The following is a 20,588-nucleotide window of genomic DNA, read 5'->3' on the forward strand; positions in this document are numbered from 1 at the left end:
TTTACGACCGGTAAATTGTAGTCTGGTAATAAATTATAATCGGTGTTCTTACGAACATTACTTTCATCCATAATGTATGCATCGAGATCGTTGCTCCGGTATTTAAAACTTATTCGAATTACGATTTCGTGACCATCGAGAACCCCATCGCAGGGCCCCGTAACGTCGTAGTTTCGGTACTGAACAACCCGGCCAGCTGCTCTTCTCTCTCGCACGGAACTGGCAACACCGCGCCAGACCGGCGTAACAGCGAACCCCCTTTTCACGAATTACTTTTTTCCACTCTGCCCGATGGACTCCATTTGGAAAACTACCTGCCGCAACTTGCGCCGCCCATGGGCGCAAACTCTCCACCAAATCACTCGATAGTCCCGTTCTTTGCTTTTGTCTTTACGTACGACGATCCCTTGCTTCCCCCAACGCTTCGTCCTTTGAGCTCTCCTTGCTCCTTCGGTATATTGTTCCGAGATTAAGTCTATAAGGAGGATTACACTTTCGCGTGGTTAATGCTTCTCTGGGAGGAGGGGGATAGGGTTACCAATCAAAATGTCCATAATTCCGGGAACGATGAAAAAATATAATACTCGCTAATGTAGCGATGCTGTAAATACGTAATATTTACGTCTCTCTCTCTCTCTCTCTCTCTCTCTCTCTCTCTCTCTCTCTCTCTCTCTCTCTCTCTCTCTCTCTCTCTCTCTCTCTCCTCTCTCTGTGATACACGCACGCACAGGCACATACACGCGCGGGAAGAAGATAAAAGCCTTAAAAGTGAATAAAAATTTATTTACTCCTGATGTTATAATATTCCCCACAATGTTCATGACAAATTTATATCGTTGTCCATAGTGTGCGCGTTATACGTCGAAAAATCTTGTATACAACAATCAGAAATCGCTAACAAATAATCCGTCTACGTATTCTTTCACATGGGATTACAATAAATTGGCGGTAAGCGTAAATACAATATGTATGCTTACTTCGAAAGGATTCGAATAACAAGATACTGAAATATTCAGATATACCGTCGTTGCTTCGTAAAGTCTTTGAACGAATCCGCTTTAAAGAGTTTGACGGTAGTTTCTTAAAATAGAAATGCGTAGAAAGGGACAAACAATGTGATACGATACAACTCGTGGACTAGTATACTTTCGTGCTAAGAAAAACGTTCCGTACGTCTCCGAACAATTTGACTCTACCTCTTTCGGCTGAAAGTGGCAATCCGGCAATTGTCAGCGACGAAACAAACGATATATCGACATCGATCAAGTCTCTACTTTATAGTGACTGATATAGTTAGGGGTGGCCAATAAATTCCCGGGTAAATTGAAACTCCGATAGTTTTAGACAATCGTTGTTAAATACCTACGTAAATTACCGGAGTTAAAAATTGCATTCTCTCTGGGCAAAGTTCTAATGAAAAAGTTACGCCATGAACATTGAAGCATATAGGTGGAATTAAACGATTACTTTTTTCTTTCCAATTACCGAAAACCAATTACCGTACAACACGGTTGTTCAGAAAGCTTATTCCAAGGGTTATGTATAAGTATCTCCGTTAGAATAAATTTGTCCAAGGGTAAATAAGACCGAACGCGATTACAATTAATTAAATAAAAACTCATAAATAATTTGTTAAGTCTTTTAAAGATTCTTACGATTAAAAATAGCTTAGGAAGTTATTTGCCACTCTGGTAAATAATAATACGCGATAATACGATTCTGGAATGATTTCATTAAACGGAAATGAATTCAAAGTTATATGGTTTCTCGTACTAAACTTTTTTCTCGAGATTCAAATGGTCAAAGTTACGAGGGATCGATTGATCCATATCAATAAGCCGACGATCTACTTTTTCGCGTATTGCCTGGCAATGAGCGAAGGTGTTCTAAGTGTATTTGTTGACCAATATCATTTTTTTGTTTAAATCAGAAATACTCACGTATACGCGTATATCACAATTATTAGTAGGGGAACTTGCGTTCTTCTATACGTAAGATTGCACTTCGTTGGTTTTTAAGTTAAACGCAACTAATTCTCATTTCCCTACTGCCTTGCGCGTCGATCACTTTTTTTGATAATCGTTGAATTAAATAAATATCGTGATATCGGGCAGTATCGAAATTATCTTAATACTCTTCTTATGCATAGACGAAAAAACATGTTCAATCGCTGCCGAAATATCTGAAAATGTTAAAAACTAAGACTCTCCTAGTTTGCAATTACGTAGCTTGTGCCAAAGGTTAGCACAACTTGTTTTCCAAAGGATACATGCTTCTTTCTTGATCGTACGTGCACGAAAGCGGTAATAGTTCACTTCTCCGTAAAGAATTCTCACGTGATTAGTGCGAAAATTAGCTTGTTTTCGGTAGCGATCGTTGATGTTCGCGCGTGTGTGCCAATCGTAAGTGACAAAACAAAGGTGTATACAGACAGAATTTAGGCCAAAGCGAAAAACATTGCGAACGCGTTTAACCCTTAACGTTCCAACGTTACGCGACAATATTTTACTAACAATAATAACAATTGTTAACTATCGATATTAAAAGAGGAAAATTATCGTAGCCGTTATTCGATGATTCACTTCAACCGGATACTTTGACACTTGTATCGGAGCCCTAATTCTTACCAATTAGTACAAAGAAACACTGAAATCGCGTTACATCTAAAAACGATTTACAACTAAAATTCTCACGATTTTTAATTAAAACCGACACTAAATACAGATTTACAAAGTTCACGTATAACTTAATATTGCTTTTTCGAACGCTCTAAAAGAGCTTACAGATAAAATACACCAAAAATGTGACCCAACGAGTCCAAAAATTAGAGCTTATCGTCACGAACGATAAAAACATCCCTTATCGGTCAGCTGTTCGTTTGATCGTAAAAGCAAATACATTTTGCGCAGGGTAATTCTTAACGAATCGTGTATTAAGACACGATCGCCGTGATACGCAATAGCGGAATCGAGATTGTAGATCGTTAAGGGTTCGAGTAAGCTGGAATAAAAAATAATTAAGAAAAAAAAAAAATGAAAAATGAAAGTCGAGAACAAAGCGGTGATGTTTGATCTGCGCAACTACTTACGTTGGAAGTAATTATCACGTCCTAGGAAGTCGCTATAAGGGAACGAGCTATCTGGGTATTAACTTTTACAAGTACTCCCGATTATCTCGTTCGGTTTCTGTTTCAATAATCTGCAATTAGTAAATTTATTTAAATAACGCCGCATCGGAAGTTGCTAGATCCAATTAGAAGTTCTCTCGCAATCGCCCGAAACGATATTTTCTTTACGTTCACTTTGGTCAACGTCAAACGGTACATATTTGATAAACAGTGCGAGATAGAGATTCGTTAACAAACACGATAAAAAACGACAATGTAACGTTCCGACTCCTACCTTTGGACCCTTGTTAGGAAATGAATTTTAGCAATCGTACGATTTAATAAAATGAAATATACGAATAAATATACATGTGTATAAATAGGGGTGACTTAACGTTGAATAAAAGAAACGTGATTCGTCTCTCTGTAAACTAAAAATATTAAATATAACGATCGTATCGATACGATGCATCGACTAAAGTGTACGCAATTAATATCTAATGAGCATTACTGTGCACGTTCCGAAAAACTTGTTCGTTAAATATGATGTTCTCGTTCAACGTTAAATCACACGTATTTCGCTCTGGTAATGTATACAGTCATTGAAATTCGTTTTTCGACGGCAAAACTGTGGATCGAACGAAAAAAAAAAATAATGATTCGTTCGAACGTTGCTCGTTACGATTATCTTCTCGACTATTATAATCCAAATTATAATAAATATCCTGTGATTTTGTGCGCAAGTTCTACCGACTTGGAGTATCGATATCAACGTGCCTCTTTCTCGAGAGCGCGTTTACGACCATATAAATACACACGAAGAATACTGCGAATTCGGATGTAGCGTATTCATTTCTCTATTTTTTTTTTTTCATTTTTCTTTTTCCTCTTTTTTTCTCCGTGAAATTCTAACCGGAGCAATATGCTACTACAATTCGTTAACGAGATTCTACATCGTAGACTCCGTCGTTTTAGGAGGAAAGACGTGTTCTATCTCTTTACCCGTAAAAGACGACTCTAAATCGTAGCCTTCCCGTCCACGGATTTCGCTCTATTATTCGATATACAATTCCTTAAATGGAATTACATTTGGTTTAAATTACAAAAAATACACAGAATGCGTAATACGTATAAAAACTGTCGTATGCGTCACATGGTTATACCAATCTATGGAGTTCGTCGATCGTAATCAGACTTCGAAGTGAAACGCGTAATCGTTGATTGCGACGAACACTGTTGTCTTGTCACGGGAAAAGTGTAACAGTAAAACCTCGGGAAAACGGGAACGCATATACCCGGCGGGGTGCTCGATAGAAAATATCTAAAAATTACGAGTAACGATCGAGATGGATCGATCGTAATTTCAAGCACTTCGAAGTTTGATGGAAACGAAAAATCGACTTCGTCGACAACTTTATGTCGCGCTATTAATGACCACCAGATTACACCTAGTTAATCGCTACATACTGTTAATACGTCACGAGCTAGTGATAATACACGTTAACTAAAAAACAATAATAATCGTTATCTCTATATGTTCTCCGATTTATATTCTATGTGCGTACTCGTCATTCTTTTTTTTTTTTTTTTTTTCTACGGCGAAAGCATCGGTTACGAACAAAAGGACCCACTCGGATCTGACAATGGAGCAGTTGTGTTTAACGATAATTAGCTGCCTAATGTCTGGTATACGTGGAATTCTATACCTCTGGTGAGTTTGGCGTAGTCGCGTTGATATGATCCTGTAAACAAATTCGGAGATCCCGCTCGTCTAGTTCGCTTTCAGTGTCAACACTGAAGCTCCTTACGTTTTGGCCACCGTGACCCGTCCAACGTTGCTTCCAGCTTTCTAGCCTCATGACCTGCGACATACATATCATACACAATAATACCTGTTGAATCGACAGGAACGATCGTTCCCGCGGAACCTGGTACACTTTGTACATCGCTGTCTAATAAACAAATACTGTTAACGGTCGCCTCTCTGAAATACAAGATCGAGTTTTACACAATTCAACTATTTTGTAATTTCAACCATCCTAAGGTAGCAAAATAAGCTAATCGCTTAGCTAAATTAACAAAAGAACTAAATTCTCGTGTCAAAGATTGCCTTTCCGAGATATGTACACAGCTGAACAAAATTTCAGAATTATTCGAGTTTCTGTATTCCGTTCGATGTTTTGTAAAATTTATTGCGCTCGTTCACAACTGTTTAAACACACGAAGATTTCTATTGTCCTTTTAAAATGATCAAAGCATCGTCTGTTTGCCTCGAACAAACAATGTGCTGCGAGAAGTGTGACAAACCGACGTGACACTGAATTTAAGCAAGGCTGATATAGCGAACGGCATGCATTTTAATATAACGCACAGAAATAAGCAGCACGGAGCAGAATTACGTAGTTCCGTCTCTTTAAATCAAAATGACTCCTAACGTTTCTCCTATTGATAGAAACGATAGCAATCAACGACATATTTATATCTTTATACCGAAAATAATAATGCCGAACGTGCGCTAATTAACACATTGGTTACCACTTCATTTTGTTTTGGAATCTGTTCAGGTTCATTTTCATTTGATTTCCTTAAATACTAGAATCGTTCGTTGATCTTTAAATGTACCAATTAAATAGAAAATCCGCTTGATTGGTAAGCAATGTGCTGAAATGCATCTCCCATTCCATTGCGTGTAGTTAAAAGTCTGAATTCACACCTACAATAAAAGAAAAGGACGAAGCAAAATGAAAATAATTTAAGCACATGTAGAGAAGGCACGTTGTTAAGTACACGATAAATAAAACCGCAATGCATGCACCGAACATAGCGAGGGCATTCGCTTGGTGTATCGTTACATGTGTTATGATGATTTGTCAGCGTAAAAAGAGTAACTAAAGTAGCGTATATTCATTTGTACAGTCTTCAAAAATTTGCCTGTGACTGCATCGAGTATACTTATGGATACGCGTACGTGTAATTATATTTACATATCGTACACGTATGGAAACATCTTTACCTCGCGAAAATAACATGATACAAAGAAAACTAGAAATGTATTTTCTAGAGACTTTGAAACCATAAGTTTTGAGTTATTTGGAACATTATACAATGTTTATAAACGCTTATATAACAATAACAACGATTATGTTAAACATGTACAAAACTACAGACAAGTAAAACGTTTCTTTTATAAACTTCACATTAACATCATGCTACGTATATGAAATGGATAAAAATAATGCTTACAGATGGGTAAAGACTTACTCGAGCCAGCGCCAAGGCTCAGTCTCCGGGCTGGTGATTGGCGTAGGGAACTAAGGAGACAGAGATAACACAGCAATAGAGGGTTAGTTTTACAACACTAACCTAGCTTCTTTGTGTTAGTGTCTGGTACCTTCACACAATAAGAATTCGATTTATAATTATAATTAAGTACAGATAACACTGCATCGTCATTTTGATTTTTCTTTCATTTCTGTCCTTGCAGTGATTCATTCAGTGATACATATACATATAGGTAGAAAATATTGAATTAAATGAATAATATCTTTGAAGGTTTGTTTTTAGACATAATTTTCTGGTTTTTCTTTTCAGAAATTTGAATCAGTCGATACTCCGTGCTGTGCTAACTCTCAATGTCTAACAGAATGTCTTTAAAGCACAATTAGTATGATAAATAGCGAGCTTGTTTCGTCAACAGATAATTTTAATTAATGTGTCTACACAGAATAGTTTAAATGTTGATGTCGGAACATTGAAAATTTGGCAATTGTAATTATCGTAAATTTTACGAATAGCAACGATATTCATTAAAAAGTAATCTCGAATAATACTATGCAACACTCACCTCAAATTTTCAATGTACAATGAATTAAAACAAAAACGCAAATATTTCGTTCAAAGTTACATTTTTTTTTTATATATATATATATATATATATATATATATATATATTATTCTGGCGCCCTCAAAGATATAAGATTTCTTTTTAATTGAAAAAATGGTGATCTCCATAAGTGCAAAAATAATGCTATATAAATGAGCGGATACCATAATCGCGATTAACGTTTAGTGTAAAGCGATTCGACATTTATAGTTTATATTGCATTGCAGCATAGACATAACAAGCTGTGAATGCATCCCATCGTCGAAGCTCTGACATGTAAACAATTTTCTATATGAATTATCATTCGTACAAAGTACACGAGCACAAAAAATTGTGGATGGACCAAAACAATCTATAATATACTGTAGATGATGAAACGCGATGAATTCTTAATGTGCACAGGTACCTCTGCAGAGAAAAATTATTTGTCTATATGATCGGTGAGAAGGCTGTGTTTTGGTTGGCATTGAAACAGTTAATCGTTAATAAGAAACATTAGAAATGAATACTGTATGGTTAGCGTTCAATTTTATAGTAACCTTATCGTTAGTAACCTATTAGCGTCGGAAATTTAGTAAGATATTTATCTCGGTATTAAAACCGACATTTTTTTTTGTTTTTTTTTTTTTTTTATAACGTACAATTTAACTCACAATAAAAGTACCATTCTTCAGCGTGACGGCATTACATTGCAGTAAGAGGTGCAATTTGTGCATAACAATTTCGTGAGTCACAATGATACAAAAGCATAACTTACGTTTTCACTTATTTTACATATTGTTACGATAGATGCAATCGTGTGCACCCAATAAATACAATCAGAAGGAAAGTAACGATACATATTATGTACATACTTCTGTAACAGACTTTAGTTGAAAGGTTTCAGGATAATTAGTTAACAAACATGTTTTAGTAACGCATCGAGGATTTAATCCTTTATAATACGTGAATTAATGGTGCAACAGAAACAACGATAAAATTGTCCAATCTTCGATAGCGTACGATATTCAAGGCGAGAAATACAAGAGTGTTTGTGAAACATAAGTACTCGACAAAACAGTGTCACAAAAATATCGGGTGCATTTTCACAGATATATGAACACGACGAGAAGAACCTTATATTACACAACAGATTGTACAAACGCTGTACAATAAATGTGAACTGTCGGGATCGTAAATCGTAAAATGTTATTGTTATGTAACTTATGAAAAGTATCAAGAATCTTGGAAATGAGGTTCGTTTAAATGTGCCTGTGTAGACTGTAACGATAGTATAAAAATTATGCGGATACACGTTACTGAATCGTATGGATATGGAGAAATTTAAATAATAGATCAAAATCCTAGGACGAACTATCAAACTGAAATTACTTCTATTTCCAAATGTACGAAAGTCTCGATAATTACGTTAATCTACAAGCTCCAGAATTTACTAATTTGCAGCCCAATAGCAGATTCAATAAAAATCGAAACTCTTAAGCTACGTATCGTGAGATGATCAGAACTCTAAGTCTTTTCGATCTACCGTCATTACTTCTACCGACAACAGTTTAAACTGAATACTTATACAATGTTATAAAAACACTAAACAGAGATACGGATTTCAATCTTAACGGAAGAAACGTAATCAAAATCATTAACAATTATAAACATATATGAAAGTAATTACATTTATGCATAATTGAAAGCATTCTTAGATAATTCACTTGCAATACTTAGAATGTTCGCTAGAAATGACATTGATGCCTTTCTTAAGACTGATATGAATCGTAAAATTAACATGAACGAAATTTTGTTTTTATAGGAAATAATAGGTAAATGCCTTGAATAAATAATTATTAGTAAGTACATACAAAAATACAAGAAAAAAAAAAAAAAAAAAAAAAAAATCAAATTCTTGCTTTGCACGAAAAAATGAAAATTCATTTGCTTTTGAGTAGCTATTCCTTTCGTTCACCCCTTACTGCAATTTTTTAAATCAATGCTTTCATTAATGCAGCATAAATAAACTTGCAATTTTTACATACCTCAGCTTTCAACTCTGCAACTTTGTCCTGTAATTCTCTTACTCTCTCACTGTCGTCTAAATTATTCCTAAGCTCACCCTCCGCATGCATCTCTTCATTCTGTAAACAATAAAAGAAGTTGATGGTTTTAACGTTTTATACGCAAGCAGTTCCATATCGATGAAGATTCGATGGATAATGAAGATCGTACTTTTAACTTAAGAAGAGATATCTTTTGCGTGAGTTCCGCGACTTGCTGCGCGTGTTCCGCGTCGCGTATCCTAGCCATCATGGCTTCGTCTTTCATCTTTGACTCTAGGTCTGAATACTTGTGTTGTTGCTCTCGCAATTTGGCAGTAAGCTCCTTCTCCCTATCTAAGGCAGTCTCCAATTCTTCTTTAACTTGTTTCCCCCCTTCGTCCTGTCGACGGAGCTGATTCGTGGCGACCTGCACTTGAGTCTCAAGCTCCATCACTTTAAGTCTAAGTTCTTTCACTTCGGTCAATGCCTCCATCTCGCGAATTCTAGTTGTCATTAAATCTTCTTCGAACTTCTGCACCTCGTGGCCTCTGTTTTCCCAAAATAGAAGCTTTTTCGGCGTGGAATCGCTCGCAGGTGCCGTTTGGGCGGAACGATGCTCTTGCAGATGCCTTTGCCAGGCAGCGCTCAATTCCACTACTCTTTGTCGAAGATCCTAGCAAATTTCTTGTGTTATTATACAGAATAAAATAATGCATCCGCTCGAGCGAAAGAAAGACTTACCTTTAAGGATAGGTTAGCCTCCGCCTCTCTGAGTTTCACAGCGATCAATTCTTCCTGCAAGTGAGCGACAGAATTATCTGGCGTGGTTTCGCGTAACGTTTTCTTATCTTCCTCCAATTCTTGTATTCTCGCTCTGAGTTCCCTTATCGTAGCATCGTTCTCCGCCTCGTGCAATCGCACCCTAACCAATTCCTCTTGCAAACACTGTATCATCTCTTCTTTTTGCGACAACGCTTCTTGCTTCGACAAAATTTCATCCAGAGACGATTGCTTCGATGTTACGTTCTCTTCTAACAGCAGAGACAGGGATCTCAGCTCTTCGTGTGCCTGCTCGAGCTGATGGCTGGTCTCTAGATGCGTATGTCGAAGCGCTGCTAGTTCCCTTTGTACAACAAAGGCGGTTTCTTCTTCCTCCGCGCGAGATACTTGACCCCTGACTAATCTGTCCGCCAGTTCCGCGGATTCAGCTTCGAGAAGTTCAGTTCTTTGTCTAAGTAACCTATTTTCCGCCCTAAGTCTACGAAGCTCGACCATTTCCTCTTGCTCTTTCATTTTTAACACAGTGTAATCTTTCTCTAACTTCTTCATTCTCTTCGGATTTATTTTCATACCATAAGCAAGGCTCATGAGGCCATCGGGATCTTTCTCGGCCTTTCCAGGTAACTGTTTCTGGAAAAACTGTATCGAAAAGAACTGGTAAATATTATTAAACTAAAATCACGGTCCAACATAGACCCATAGAGCGGCTGGGGAAACATTGTTTCTTTAAAGATCGCTACAACATTTTACAATGCCTGACGTTCGTTCTACGGATAGGCGATACGATAATAATCTACTTCGGAGATGAGCAAAATTCTCATCTAGAGAAAGAACGAAAAATCTAATACTTGTTCCACGTATATCTTATCCGCGCGTTATTCGAATACAGCTTTGCTCATCTCCGATCTGTTTATAGGATACGACGTAAGTGTTGGATGATGAACGTTACCTTCAACATGCCCTCCATGTCCAAGCTCAACAAATCCTCCTTGCCTAAGTGTAACATGGCCAGCGCGACTTTGAAAATAATTTCCATGCCTTCGGACAGAAACACGTCAAAAATGCGACAAGCCAGCGGTAGGCTCAGCGCTGTGGTGAAAAGCGTAAGAAACCAAGATGATGCGTACATTGAGGTGTGAAAACCTTGAGCCGTGAAATGAGCGTGTAACTCGGGATGCGTGTCAGCAACTAAATGTTCTAGCTGATACATGCACACCCCTAATTCAGCCATACTCGGCTTGAACATGTCTCGCAAACGATACTCTTGCATAAGCGCTACCAGTACAGCGAAAGCTTCTTCCTCTGGCATTTGCTGCAACAACAGATTGATACCTATTTAATATCGAACAATGTCGTGGTAACCAGAGCCGGTTTCTTAAATGAAGAACTGAGAAAAAGAATGAATTGTATCCGAGTGAAATTTTTATATACAAAACTACGATTCTCAGCCCTTCAAACATCTCCCTTATCGTTCGATGTCCGTTTCTCGCGTGAAATATTAAAGTGTACCTGCATAAGGAGCAATCCTACAATAAATCCCGAACCTTGACAGTATCCCACTTCACGATCGTGAAGACTATACGCTTTCATAACGTTAAACAAACTCTCCTGACCAAGCCCGTCTTTCTCCTTAAAGAAATCATGCTCGGGGTACGTTCTGGCTATATCCCTTCTGATTATCCTTTCGCACGCGGACGTGGCCTTGATATATTCGGCGAATTGCTTTTTAACAGGAGAGTCGTGAGCACCGCTTAATAGTTGCCAAACAATACCTCTGCAATAATTAACGTCCATCAATGCTTCGTTTGGGATAGCCAGTCCGAGCAATCGGGAAGACTTTAATCTTAGAAGGGCCAAGTCGCTAGCTCCCCTTAGCTTTTCTACAATTAAAAGTCTTCTCGTCTCGCAAGGATAATTTAAGAAACTTTTCGAAATGTTGGTTACCTAAAATGATGAGGTATTCCTTGACGTACTAATTCTTTGACGAACTCTTTCCTCTTCTTCCAATGATAATCCCAATCAGCGACGATATGGCCCCACAGGGTCCACGTATTTTCTTCACCATCAGCTGCGTTGTGGCGTCGGGGCGCAGCATCGCCGTTCCCTCCGCTGCCCCCCGACGCCACCGACACCTGAGATGTGTCGGAACCTTTCCTACTGTGATTGCTTTGGAGCGAGTTCAACGACTTTGCATCCGATTCGATAAGCCTGTTATTGATTACACCAAACTCTTGAGACACCTCCTTCAATTTTAATCCAATCGCTATCTGCATTACAAAACTGTTGATTTGTAACATATGAGACATTTGTTTCTCTCAATTAAGGTGAAAAGCACCTCGCCTTTGAAAACTAGGGACATACATATTTTCGACTATTAGCTAGGATTTAAATTTCAACGACTTCTAATCGAATTTCCGATTAATTTCCTTTCTTCGAGCGATCGAAGTCGATGAACACAAATCTGCTGACTATGGCAAACGTAGCGGACTCTATACTCGAGGTCGTTCACATTGAGACACACGGCTAAACATTATTTCATACAAGCGAGGATCGTAAAAGAACAATTTACATTTCCTTTATTATTTCTTTCTTTCTAAAATTTTTACTCGGGAAATTCTTTTTCAAAACTCTTTGTAAGCTGATTACAGGCAAACGATATATTGATCGTCTATACACACGATCCTTACAAGACCATCATCATATGTCACAACTCAATATTATACTAATGCCCTAAAGACAACTACCAGCTACTATAGATATCGTTCGATATCATAAGACTATGTATGGTTTTCTTTGGATGTGTGGGTCAACATCGTCTATCTTACGAGAGAACCTTACAGCTGTTCCACAGAAAATTTCGATGATTTCGTGGGGGCGTATGCAAAGGCTGAACGATCGTTACGTTTCTATGTATATTTGAACAGAGATTCGATACTCGAAACCATGTAGACATTGTCATCGTTCGACCTCTACATTCATAACTCCAAATATCACCGAAATTCCTAATGCATCAGCTGTAGAGTCGCGTAACACCAAGAACGTACAAAAATAAGCAGGACTGGCAATTTAATGTACATAGAAATATACCGGTCAAAGTAATTAAGAGATTCGAGGTGGATTTTCTTGAACAATTAATTCTCCAACGAAAAATCACCTCCTTGTCGACTGTATCCCTGATAACTAGACTGCGGATCTTTATGCAAAGTAAAATGTTCGCGAACGTGCCTACAAAAATTGAATCTAAATAGGAATTTATTTTATTCGACAAATATTATAGCATGAACTTTACTTTCGATCTTTTTTATATTCTTGCATATCGCATTTTGTAGTTTCTTCCGCATTCAAATTTCCTATAAATGCATCAAGATCCGCGGTCTGCTGATAACAGATCATCTCGTACAGTATCTTCTATAGTTCAGCCAACGAACTCCTAATTAATTCGAGCCGTGTGATACACGTAACACAATAACGAAGCGCTAATATATTTAAAGCAGTAGTTGATTCGCACATGCAGCCGACGAACAGAAACGTTGCTCGGTAGAACAATTCACCTATTGGCTTCTTCCAGCTTAGCTAATAGAGCCAGCTCGTCGGTGGGTATTTCCTGCGACGAGTTTATATTCTCTTCCTCGGATGAAACCGGCGTCGAGCTCTCGAGTATTTTGCTAGCCTGGCCGTTGTTTTGAGTCGTCTGGTGTACTGAGGTGCATAAACACAACACGCTCATCACCTGCGGTCCATAACGGGATAATCCTAATTGGCCAGCTACCTGGTTCTGTTGCCCTCTGAAAAGAATTCGTCGTTTAATATCGCTACCGAAACAATAACACGGAGCGAACTCGGTTAAAAACAAAATTCCATCGATCGATTACTTTCGCCAGCAACGCGTTTACGTTCTCGTTAACAAGTAACCGCCATCGATTCGTCAATGAACGGGTGATTATTTATGCATAATTAATTGGCTTCGAGTGGCTTCGGGAGTATCGTCGAAGCCCAATTACGGCTCGAACTCGCGAGCTTTTCAACCCCTACGAATACCACGTTCGTTAGAGAACGTCTGCCACTCTCTCGTTCCCTGCCCCCTTAATGCCGTTCGAGTTTGTTAAACTCCGCTACTTGTTAATTTCGTAACCTCAATCGACACGTTGGTCGCGGGACCAAATATAAACAGTAGATACCGGCAACAAGGAGAAGCCAAATTCGAAAATACTCTGCCGAATGATGCGACGTAAATGCACGTCTCCCTTCCCCTATTGCGAACGCGGACACCGTGAGAACTGTAAGGGGCGGAGAGAATCCCACGCTACCCCGAAAAGGGGATGCTTTTCGAAAATTTCTCCCACGGGAAAAAAAGGAATCGACCCCATCCAAATGGAGAAAGTTCAACGACCTCCAAAGAACGACGGTGCGTTCGACGCGTTAACGTATTCGTTGTACCTTTTGGACGTTTTATTTCGCGTCCATCGCGCCGCCGTCGGTGCCAGCAAACCACGAAGAACCATCGAGGAATTTTTCGCTGTTCGGTTACGAAATCTTTGCGGTCACTGAAACTGTCCAAGTTCGATCCGTCTCGCTCTACCAGCGATTACTTTCGATTTTTCCGCGAACCGTCGTCGCTACTCGTCGCGTACACTTTTTAACGATTTTCCGCGAAGCTATCTCGGGTTCCAAGTACGGGTGCATTTCGATCGTGAGCCTTTCTGTCGTCAAAGTGACGGAACCGTCTTTTTTTTTTTTTTTTTTTTTATACAGGACAACGTGTACTTTATATGTAACAAAATATTAATTGTATCGTGAGTAACGACCACACGAAACCTTAAACGTTACTATACCGATAAACGTGACTGTCGATGCGGTTTAAAATTTTTCAAATCGGATCAGCGTTTGATTTTCGAGCGTCGCTTCAGTCAGAGACGCAAGAAACGACGATAAGTCGAGAAGAAAGTCAGGCAATTAGCGGGTGCGAATGAATTAGCGAGCGAAATAGCGGGCAAACGGGTGCGAGCGCGAAACACTCTCGTCCGCGAGACGGGATAATTCACGTTTCTCGGTAATGCTCGTAGATGCTGTGGAATTTAAAGCGCGTACGAACATCTGCGCGCGCGAACGATAACGTCTGACCATCGCGGTATCAAGCATCTTTTTTTCATATCGCTTACCGAGGTACAGTACAGTGAGTTTCGTACAGCGTTGTCTCGAAATAAGCGACTCCGCTATCCACGCACCTTTTTGTTTCAAGTCGGCCGCCGACCGAGAGGTCCATGAAAGCGAGAGAGCCGAACAGATACCAAGCAACGAGTCGAAGTTAGAACAAAAGTCTGCGAAGAAATGTGATAGTAGAAAAGGATAGGATAGAGAAGGTGGATAAACAATAAACAGAACAGCAACGATAATAATAATCCAAAGATAAAGTAAACAGTTAAAAGCGGTAGTAACCAGTATTAGGGGGAGAGGGGTATAATAAGCGCGCGAAGTAAATATGAAAAAGGAATATGTAAACATAAAGTAATTTTGTTATAGGAAATGTGTTGATAACTATGCAAAAGGTTTCGCGTTAAATAAAAATACAAGTTATTACCCTAGAACGTTTAAATAAATTTCTAAATTTGACGGGGACGCTTATGGCAGCCGACGGAAAAAAAAGAAATTTTGCACGATACTGTAGAGATTTAATCGAAACGTAATTTGTCGTTCTCTTCTTCCAGCTGTTCGTTCGAGCCAACGTTAACTTCCGGCAAATACGATTCACCGAACTCCCACAAATGTCGTCCAGATTTGCGACGACGCTTTTAAAAAGTCATTGAAGCCTCGACGAACCACGATCGAGCATTGCTATCTCATTAGCGGGCTGCGCCGTAAAGGGATTTCCCTAACAACCTAATTTGCCACGGAATAACTCTCGACCGAGCCAGACGAAAATCTCGTGGCCACCGAACCGTGATTTCTATTCATATTCCGTTTCAATCCGGGTGCATCCAAACCCTCGATCGGAATCGTCGATAATTGAAAGATCTCTCGCGTCCCATATTCGCTTTTCCGAAACGAATAGTTCGAATAATGGCTCGCGTTTATCCCAACGGAATCCTAACTCTACCTCGCTTCGCCGATAACTCGTGCGGTAAACGAATAATCGTTACGATTTTACGGATTATCGACGACGACATTAATTTCGTTAAAGCTACAAATTCCTAGTTACAAATTACAGGTTACATAAAAGACGAAGGTCGGTTAGAAATAAAGCGCGCACTATCTTTTCACGTCGCACTGCGATAAGAAGCGCCTGCACCATTGCGCCCAACAATTTTCAACGACAAGTTTCTCGCAACGAAAATATCGCACGACGAACGGGTACGAAACGATTTCGAATTAATTTTTAACGAAGAATTTAACCCGGACCATACCTCGTTCTGTACAATATCGCTACGTGATCGCGTCTACTATATTTTCCTCGTTTTTTAAACAAATCGAGACCAGCATCGTCCATGTCACGCATTTTGCAAAATCAGTTTGCGTTTTAACCACCAGGAAAACCACCTGGAAGCTTGTACAAGGAACCCTTCTCGGTCGAGAATCAATGGAAAATCTACGCAATCCTCAACCCTAAGAATTCCATGCAAGCTCGGAGGTAATTTAAAAGTAACATCTTTCAACTCCAGAAACGACGCGATATCAAATTTTACATAACAAAAGAAATATGTTCTATCACTAACGTCGGCGTCGTTCCGTTTCCCGGTAGATAGAACGCTATCGAATGTCCTCTCTGAATTTATTCGAACGTTCGTCTCGTTTCTTTTTTCTTTATGACGTTTTCATCTACGTCGATAGAATTTCCTTTTATAATTCATATTGCATTCGTAGATTAATCGATCGCCGATCCGAAGATAATCATCGAGCACGTTTGTTTACCCGAGGATCGTCGTTGAATAAAATAGGCCTCGCCTCGAACTCGATTTTATTTTCCTTTGTATACAAACAGTCTTTTATTATTATTATTATTATTATTATTTTTCGTCGAGCAGATCGCTTCGCGTTGATAAACGAGATTTTCGAGCACGGCGAAGTACGAGATCAAGATTCGCGACCGGTATCGGAGAATTCTTTTAATCTGGCAACACGCTATCACTGATAACGATTGATTTTTTGCGAGTCTGGCGAACAGCGATTGTTGTCCGGCAACGGCCGCCGGTTAATTGGCCAATCGACGTTGATTTTATCGTTCCCTTTTTCGATTAACTGGCACAGTAGGATCGCCAAACACGTACTGGAAAGTACGAAATGGTTTGAGGGTCGATGGAGCCCGCGCAGGCCAGGATACTCCACATGCGCAACGACCTCTCTTTCGTAACAAGTAAATAAAAGGACTCGTCCGTGGGAACGTGCCTTTCTTCCTGATAAACGGAACTCGGACATAGTTCGAACCGGAAGCATTTAAGACTCGCCAGATAAAACATCCTTCTTGAATTAAACATTGGTAAATGGTAGGCGAAGCATTAACACGTTGATCGCCACGTCACCCATACGTGGGTGACAGTGCTTTTCACTGAAGAACTAAAAAAATTAATTCTGAAAGTTAAGCCTTCAAAGGAAATGAATTTAAATGAAATTCGTGTATTTTGATGAAGTTACAAAAATAAATACCACGACGGACGTTTGATTACGTAGTATCCAATAGTCTGAATAATATTTGATTCTAGCAGAAATTTTCAAGAATATTTCTCTGGCAGTAAACGTGTTAAAGAAAAGCAAACTTTGTTTGGAAAAGTAAGATAAACACGGAAAACGATCGAATATACTTTGTCTACTCTATACAGGGTGTCCCAAAAATGTTGGAGGTCCTTGAATGGGGTGGTTCGGGAGGTGATTTGAAACAACTTTTTCCTTGGCGAAAATTTTGTCCGAGGCTTCGTTGAGGAGATATTAAGAGAAAACCCCGACCAATCAGAGCGCGCGGTTACCGTTGGAGCGGCCGCGGTAGCGAATGAGCGCGGCCGCCTAGCGCGTAAGCGTACGTTCCACCGGTATACGCGCGCTCTGATTGGTCAGTGTTTCCCGTTAATATCTCCTCAACGAAGCCTCGGACAACAATTTCGCTAAGGAAAAAGTTGTTTCAAATCACCCCCTGAACCACCCTTTTCAAGGACCTCCAACATTTTTGGGACACCCTGTATTTTTGTTTCACGATTTTTGAACAAGTTTCCCTGCAAGTACGGCACATAATTAAGTAGGTATAAATCGTAAAGATGTACATAATATTGAAATGATATAAACAGGTTCGAAAATCAGATGTCTGCGTCACGAAGAAAAGTAAAATGTGCACAGGACCCGACGTGAAATTGCACGAAGAGCGTGTAACGTCGTTTTAATCGAAAACAATGCACAAGTTTGAAACCTTTCTCTAATACGTCCAACTATTTGAATATCTTTACATCGGATCTTTATTCCATCGCCTATATTTCCACCAAACAAACTCCAACAACCCCAAATGATTTTCCGAATGTTCGAAACACTGTAACGCTCGAATAGTCGAATGTAGAAGAGAACAAGTAGCGTCAAGTAGTCCCAGCCCTATTTTTGGAATCGACGATTAGCGAACCTGCGCGGACTTTTTCATGCGCGGCTACAACGTGCTTTACTCCCTTTTTTCCTTTTTTTTTTTTTAATTGCTACGCGACGATGAACGACGGATCGCTTTACCGTTACGATTGCACAACGCGCGATACACGTATGGCTCGTATACATGGAAAGCAATCGTCGAAATGCATGCCGCGAACAAAGCGATCGAAATGAAAGAGCGAGTTGTGCACCGTGTCGCGGAACGAGATCATTCTAAAACGTTGCGTGATTTCCGCAATTGAATTTCGAGAGGAACGCACCGTGGACATTTTTTTCTTCTACTATGTTTTACGCCGTCGCTAAAAACCACCGATAATTCGACGCCACCAATCTGCGATCCGTGCTTGAATCTATAATTCAAGTCCTCGTTCACCTAATCGTCGATAATTTAGAACCTTTGAAGACTAATCGTTAATCGGGATCATCGATTACTTAGCGAAATTCAATTTAAATATTCAGAAAAACGCATGTATGTTCTTAACCACTTGATGGATACAAACACATATGTGCACTTTTGCTTTTAGAGTTCACAAATATTTAAAACTCGTCTCTGGAGAGGTTAAAGTGATCTAGATCGTATCTGTCCACCTGTAGATGAAATGTCTGGCGTTACAATGAGTTAGCATTGAATACACTTTTTTATCCCGACATAATAACAGCTGAATATTATTTTATCTGCATTAGCATGGTTGTTTCAACTAACAGCGTAATTGGTGCATTCTCACAGTTACTTAAGTTAATTCTACCGGTTTACTTACAGTTTTGTATATTTGAAAGTAGCGTAAAGAAGCCTAGAAGTCTTGTTTGATGTATATTTCAATATTCCAAGCTGAATGCATTTTCAAAGATTAACGTATCAAGATGTGTGGAAACTTATTATTTTAGAAAATGAAACTGACATACTATATATGATAACAATATTAATTTTGACTATAATACATAAAATTAATGAAATCACATGGCATCAAAATGATTTAAAGTGCTTCAAAAGTTTATTGTTCATAAAATATCCATTGGTGCATATAAGATGTCATATACGTTTTAATCGTTTCGTTATTTTACTTCGATTAAATTTTACATTTTCATTGAAACACCTGTCTCAAATATAATTTATTTCTCATAAATATTCGTGTAATTATCAATGACGTTATGTCAGTTTATAGATTCACTTTAATTCGCCGTAAGAGAAATCTGAATGCGCTACATTCGTAATAGAATTTATGAGAGAAAAGAATAAATATTTTCAACGTGACATCATTAAGCCTTATTTCCCGTAATAATTTACAAATAACGTGTCGGTCCTCGAGCTGGAGAAACAAAAATTTAGAATGTGTCGAAAATCGGCTGAACGCAAACCGAGGAACGTGTATTCGATAACAGGTGCTTAACAATACTACAACGAAAAATGAAAACTGTCAGAGTGGCACTTGTCCATATTAACAAACTGTCAGGCAGCCGAATCACCCGTGGCCATCTGTTTCTGATACGGACTAAAATCGTTGTAAAACGCTTACCTTTCACGCGATTAATACTCCATATGCCGATCGACAAATGAATCACGCACTAAGTCAAGAAATTATGTTTCCTGTCAGGTAAATCGGACAGAATGTTACTGCGAGAGTAACGAGCAAGCACATACGCGGCTGTCAGCACTTAAAATTGTCATCACGATAGATTGTCCACGCGCACTGTTACCAACGTTAGAATCTCCATAGGAGGATGGTAGTAACGAGAATTACTTTTTGATGCCTTTTCAAAACGATTCGTCGGTGTCTATTCTTTTGTTAATATTGAAAAATATAAACGTTAAAGCACGCGGAAAGTCTGTAAATATAGAACTATTAAAATATTGCGTAATTATTATGATAAAAAACGTGGCCTGATGTACATTACCACTCCAGGGTTCGTTTACAACAAATCCAAAGGTTACTAGTTCTCATAAGTATGCGAATTCAAAGTACAGTCATTCGAAAATTCAAAAAAATATGCAATTACAAAAATGTAGTTTGAGTAGTGATAATAATGTAAAAAATATAAAAAATAAATATGTTGCTAGTGTTTTAGTGACAGTGGCGCCATCGGTGAGGAAACGTCCAAGTTCGTAGTGAAAATAGTTCCCACTGTTGATACTAGATGGCGCCACAGATACGTTTTAATTAATTGTTCTTTATTTTTCATA

The 20,588-nt window shown here is 38.8% G+C and overlaps 1 protein-coding gene across 7 annotated transcripts; it reads right to left on the bottom strand.

Moving 5' to 3' along the window:
* Window positions 1–762: 762 nt before the first annotated feature.
* LOC128891556 (ecotropic viral integration site 5 ortholog) lies at window positions 763–20,104 on the bottom strand. 7 transcript variants are annotated; one of them, XR_008460860.1, is made up of 11 exons: window positions 14,234–17,167; window positions 13,348–13,581; window positions 11,741–12,076; window positions 11,306–11,570; window positions 10,746–11,108; window positions 9,758–10,435; window positions 9,207–9,689; window positions 9,017–9,115; window positions 4,813–4,968; window positions 3,089–3,198; window positions 763–3,000 (listed from the first exon to the last, which is right to left on the bottom strand). XR_008460860.1 is itself a non-coding variant. In XM_054151125.1 (10 exons), the coding sequence occupies exons 2-10, from the start codon at window positions 13,521–13,523 to the stop codon at window positions 3,154–3,156; spliced, it is 2,601 nt and encodes an 866-aa protein (XP_054007100.1). In that variant the 5' UTR covers window positions 13,524–13,581; window positions 19,924–20,104; the 3' UTR covers window positions 763–3,153. The 7 variants fall into 7 exon arrangements, 6 of the variants coding, with proteins under 6 accessions (XP_054007100.1, XP_054007098.1, XP_054007099.1 ...); XM_054151125.1 differs by lacking the exon at window positions 14,234–17,167 and adding an exon at window positions 19,924–20,104 and having other exon boundaries at window positions 763–3,198; XM_054151123.1 differs by having other exon boundaries at window positions 763–3,198; window positions 14,234–17,169.
* Between the last annotated feature and the right edge of the window lie 484 nt (window positions 20,105–20,588).

Source organism: Hylaeus anthracinus, unplaced genomic scaffold (assembly GCF_026225885.1).
Source record: "Hylaeus anthracinus isolate JK02 unplaced genomic scaffold, UHH_iyHylAnth1.0_haploid 12002, whole genome shotgun sequence".
Classification (NCBI taxonomy): Eukaryota; Metazoa; Arthropoda; class Insecta; order Hymenoptera; family Colletidae; genus Hylaeus; species Hylaeus anthracinus.

Coding starts and splice junctions, on each gene's coding strand:
- LOC128891556 (XM_054151123.1), bottom strand. CDS start 14,298: ATGGTTCTTCGTGGTTTGCTGGCACCGACGGCGGCGCGATGGACGCGA. Junction 12,077..13,347: donor AAGCTGGAAGAAGCCAATAG/GTGAATTGTTCT, acceptor ACAAATCAACAG/TTTTGTAATGCAGATAGCGA. Junction 3,199..4,812: donor CTACGCCAAACTCACCAGAG/GTATAGAATTCC, acceptor TACTAATTGCAG/ATTATTGAAACAGAAACCGA.